This window comes from Cydia fagiglandana, chromosome 19 (genome assembly GCF_963556715.1).
Source record: "Cydia fagiglandana chromosome 19, ilCydFagi1.1, whole genome shotgun sequence".
Classification (NCBI taxonomy): Eukaryota; Metazoa; Arthropoda; class Insecta; order Lepidoptera; family Tortricidae; genus Cydia; species Cydia fagiglandana.
Window position 1 is genome coordinate 13,343,786 of NC_085950.1, and position 4,881 is coordinate 13,348,666.

Here is a 4,881-nt window from a genome sequence, read left to right on the forward strand (position 1 = left end):
GTGGTCGCGGCTAACTGATGTCCCCAGTAACATGTCAAAACAGAGATTTGTTTAATTACCCGACAAAAAGTCTATGAAATTCTCGATAGACCCAGTTACAAAATATGATTTGATAAAGTCAGTCTCACACTATTGCTAGTGATCATCGCTTATGTATCATATCATACGAATCCTTTTTATAAAACTGCAACTAAGTCTTTCAATCTAGCCTTCAATTTCAACAACAAGTACAACATATTTTTTTGTGATTTAATAACAACAAAAAAGTAAACAAACATAACACTAAGTAAAAACTAAACTCAAATATTAAATTAATATAAACTAAATAATAATAACAAACAAAAATAAATCAAACTAATAACCAAAAATACTTACTAAACTAAAACTACCTAAAAAGTAAAAAAAAACTACAGATTAAAAATTGGCCCCAGGTCTGTGCCCTCCGGTAGGGTGCCCAGAAGGCTGGCGGCGTTACCGCGCTGATCCGCAACTCCAATGCGTTGGGCGAGGTAAGCTCCAGCCTTCCGGTCACCCGTTGCGTCTATTAGGCGCTTGGCTAACTCCTTATAAATGCCGTGCGCGCCTTGACCCCACGGCCCAAGCGTCTCCAACACAAATATAATCTACTTACATACAGCATTTTGAAGTCATCACAATTTACAAACCAAAACATCGTGATTATGAGAAATGTACCTACCGTTCTAATAACTACTCCGCCCACACAATGAGCCCGATTTCTAGTGCACCGCGTTTTTTCATCGTACACAATGAACTATGCACCTGTCATCAACTGATGGATCGAGGTATGCGAAATGCGAAGCATTCTACGCTGTGATACTATGGGTTCTCTTCCAAGAGTATAACAATTCTAGTTTCACCTCATAGGATATCTCAGCTCAAACATCGTAAGAAGTAACGTTTGAGACAAACCATGTACAAAACCTGTGATTAGGTGATTACCCAGAGTTAATTGTACAACCTAAGCATTTTAGGTAAGATAAGATAAGATAAGATAAGATGTTTATTTGTATAGTCATGTACATGGGATATTATTACAGTTATACAGGAAGCTTCCAATCACACCCTGTCAGGGCACACAAATTTTCTTATATTTCTTAATACTAAAGTACATTACAGGCCATGCATGCTATTATTATGTCTAATATTTTGAATTAATGTATAATTAATAATTAGTCAGAGCGAATTTCGTATTAAGTTGAATGTCAATGTTAGTTTGATTACAATTTTTGGTATAAGTAGTGCGGCTAGCTTTCATCATTTAAAAAGTTATCCACTGAGTAATAGCATTTTTGTATTAGGAAGGTTTACTTCAAAAAACGGTACCATGCATCATAGTGCCAATAATAATATGTTGTACAAACAGCAATACTCTTAATGGGTGGACCTTATTACAAAAGGCATAAGGTCCACCGATGGACAGTTAACAGTGTGGGCGACGGTACCCTTATCCGGGGAAAATTAACAATGATATCGAAAAATGGCAACCCGGACTGTAGTGTGAATATTATACATTGTAGGTATGTAATATAACAGCGTCATACGTAAATAAAGGACCATTGAATAAGCAAACCCGAAGCGCAATTTTTCACTGTCCAATACGAATGACGAAGGGTTTTTATTTATTCATTGGAATACGAAATTATATTGTATTTGGATTGCTGTATTGCTTGAAGTTACTTACAGAAATTTAAATATGTACACATATTATATAACTTGAAACTACAAATGAAAATATTTTTCTCAAACATGCAATTAAATATTGATATTGTGTACGGGAAGTAAATTCACCAGCACACGAAAATTTCAAGTTAAATAAAATGTTAAACCTAGATGTCGACAATGGTCTTACAAGGTACACTTTTTGTCCATTTAAATGTCAAATGAACTGCCTCAAAACGAATTCTCTCCCTAACTTTAAACCATATAATAACTTTACGCAAACTTCACTTTGCGTTCGTTAGAGACTTTTCTCACGTATATTTTGAATTTTCCGGCTACCTCGCATTGTTTTAATGTTTTATACCGTCTCGCATTCGTTATAGGGTTCTATACCCAAAGGGTAAAAACGGGACCCTATTACTAAGACTCCACTGTCCGTCTGTCGGTCTCGAATGTTGAGTGGCACGTGCAATTACCTCGAAGTAATCAATACGAACAACGAATAAACACTGTTTGATAATTACTAGGTTGCATTCGTAAATTGCTAACTACAACGATTGAACTTAATTCCGAAAGTTTATTTAACGCTCCACATTAATTACGAAAATAACCTTCGAATACAAAAACTGAGTCATGTAAGTGGTTTATTTGGTCATGGTTTATTTATGCCATAAATAATGTCATGAAGTATAATATCGTTTTCTCATGGCATACACAATGGCTACCGCGATACATTAGAATCGTAAATAAAAGAAAAAATACGACGAGAACAAGATTATGTGGGCTACATTATCAATGTTGATTTTTTAAGTAAGTAATTTCATTTGCTAAGTTAGTTTTATTCGGGTGGACTCTGCAATGGCATACTTATATAATTAAAATTATTAGCAAACCTTAAGGAACAATTTAAGGAATTATATGTTATTCAAATTTTTTAATTAAGATAAGAGAGAGATAAGAGATCTTTATTTGCATACCATAGTACAGATGTTAAATACATGGACCCTGGAAAGGGTGTAGCAAAATTTTGGTGGTTAACAATTTAGTTAATATAGTTAACAATAGTTTTGGTTATTATTACTACTGACTTATACTTAGGTTCGATATTATAATACTTATACATTAACATTATCTAAATTGCACTTCTCTACAGAGTAATACTTATACATTTTCTAAATTGCACTTTTAAGTTTAACAGCCTCTTCTAATGAATACTTGAAGAATCTTATTACCTATAAACAAGGTTTACTAACTACATTACGTTTTAAGTACTTATTACTTTTTGTATTAATATAAAATATATATGTTATAATATAATACAATTATATTTATATTATCTGCACAAGTTACTATTTATTTATTACATAGTATCATCCTCCATAAATTCGGCTATTGAGTAGTAACATTTATCCATCAGCATAGTTTTAAGGCGGTTTATGAAATTGGAGTCTGTTTTTCAATAAGTGGGGATTTTGTTATAAACATTTATGGCACTGTAGTATGGTCCGTTCTTATATATTTCTAATTTAAAAACATATAAGTAAAAAAATTGACCTAAGTCGCAGTTGCTCCGCAGCCCAGAAGACTGACCGCATTGCCCCCCCATTGGATGGCAATGCTGATCCGCTGGGCAAATATTAACCAGCCCTCTAGTCACCAGAAGCCTCTATGAGGAGCTCCTCATATTCAAATTGATTTTCCTGAAAAGTTCGTAGTCAAAGTAAAATGGTAGATCAGGATTGCTCCAGTCCATCGCTTCTAGAACAGTTTTCTTATTTGGCCAGAAGTACTGTCCCTTCACCGACTGGTCCACATCTAAGGCTAAATAAACTGGAGCCTTGGCCCCCTGTTCCACTGAATAAAAACCCATTCCACGGTTAATTGCAGTCTTCACGAACCCAGGGTGTATGGAGTTGATAGAAATGTTCCGACCGATCTCTCTCTGTTGCACAATGGTCAACGCACATAGCGCTATCTTGGAAATCCTGTAAGCGAGCATCTCAGTTTGGAAGAAGTCCTCAGCCCTTACTGTCCCGTTTTTGACGGAGTCTAGAAACCAGTTGACAAATGCATCAATATCGGCTCTCTCCAAATTGTTATTCGTCAGCTTGCCGATCCAATATTTGTTTCGGAGATTAGAAATGTGTCCGCAGATACTGGAAATGTTTATGACTCTTGCGTTCTCATTAAGGATTGGAAAGAAATGTTTCTCCACGGTTAAGTTACCGTAGTAATTAGTGTTAAGAACTCTAACTGAGTCTTCATAAGTTGTTTTTTCCAGGTCTTTAGCGGTAACGCCTGCGTTATTGACCAGTATATCCAAGCGTCCGTGTCTTTGTAGCACGCAATCCGCACAGTTTTTGACACTTGTTGAATCAGTTACATCTAATAAATGAAATTCAGGTTTGAAACCTTCAATTTTGAGCTTCCTAATGGCATCACTACCTAGTTGTTTGGTCATTGCCGTCACATACACCGTCTTTATTGCTCTTTTCATGAATTCTTTCGCGATAGCGAAACCGATACCTTGGCTTGATCCAGTCACTAGTGCTACTTTATTGATCATCGTTTATTCGTATATGTATGTATGTATGTATGTATTTACTTTATTGTACATAGAAATATAAACACGAGAAACACAGTATATATATATCGACAATTTACACAACGCGCGGCGTCCTCGATGTCATGCGGTATAATGCGAATCAAATGTACACCAACATCCTAGAAATTTAAGGAAAGTCATGAGTGCAATAAACACGTTTGAGCACGAAAATGGTCATAAAGTTTAGTTTTGATGCTATTCGTGACAACGATAAAGTAACTGTGTACCTTTCGGCACATTTACGACACACGCCATTTAGGTAATTATTGTAGATAGTATTTTAGTATCATGTACATGTAGTAAAGATCGGGGCCTGAGCAGTGGAATACGGCGTGGTGTGGCGTGGTGGCGGAAAGGAGTTGGCGTGGAAATAATAATAAACACTCACGGTTCTGCATATGAAGCTGTGTATTTCTCAGAATACCATACGTTCATGTTTGTCAGGCAGGTTAGACGACACACGATAACTAATTAACTATTAATTAGAATATAATTTAAAATACGAGGATAGCAAAACACAGCGGCCATAGAGATAGCCATCAAGGAAAGAGGACGTAACAGTATTCGGTGTTGCCAGAGTTGAGAATATAATTTCC

At 35.8% G+C, this 4,881-nt stretch overlaps 1 protein-coding gene across 1 annotated transcript; it reads right to left on the reverse strand.

Annotated features, from left to right (window-relative positions):
- Positions 1-3,346: 3,346 nt before the first annotated feature.
- Positions 3,347-4,255, reverse strand: LOC134674146 (carbonyl reductase [NADPH] 1-like). The gene has a single exon (XM_063532201.1). It carries the CDS (start codon positions 4,244-4,246, stop codon positions 3,347-3,349), a length of 900 nt encoding a protein of 299 aa, XP_063388271.1. The 5' UTR covers positions 4,247-4,255.
- Between the last annotated feature and the right edge of the window lie 626 nt (positions 4,256-4,881).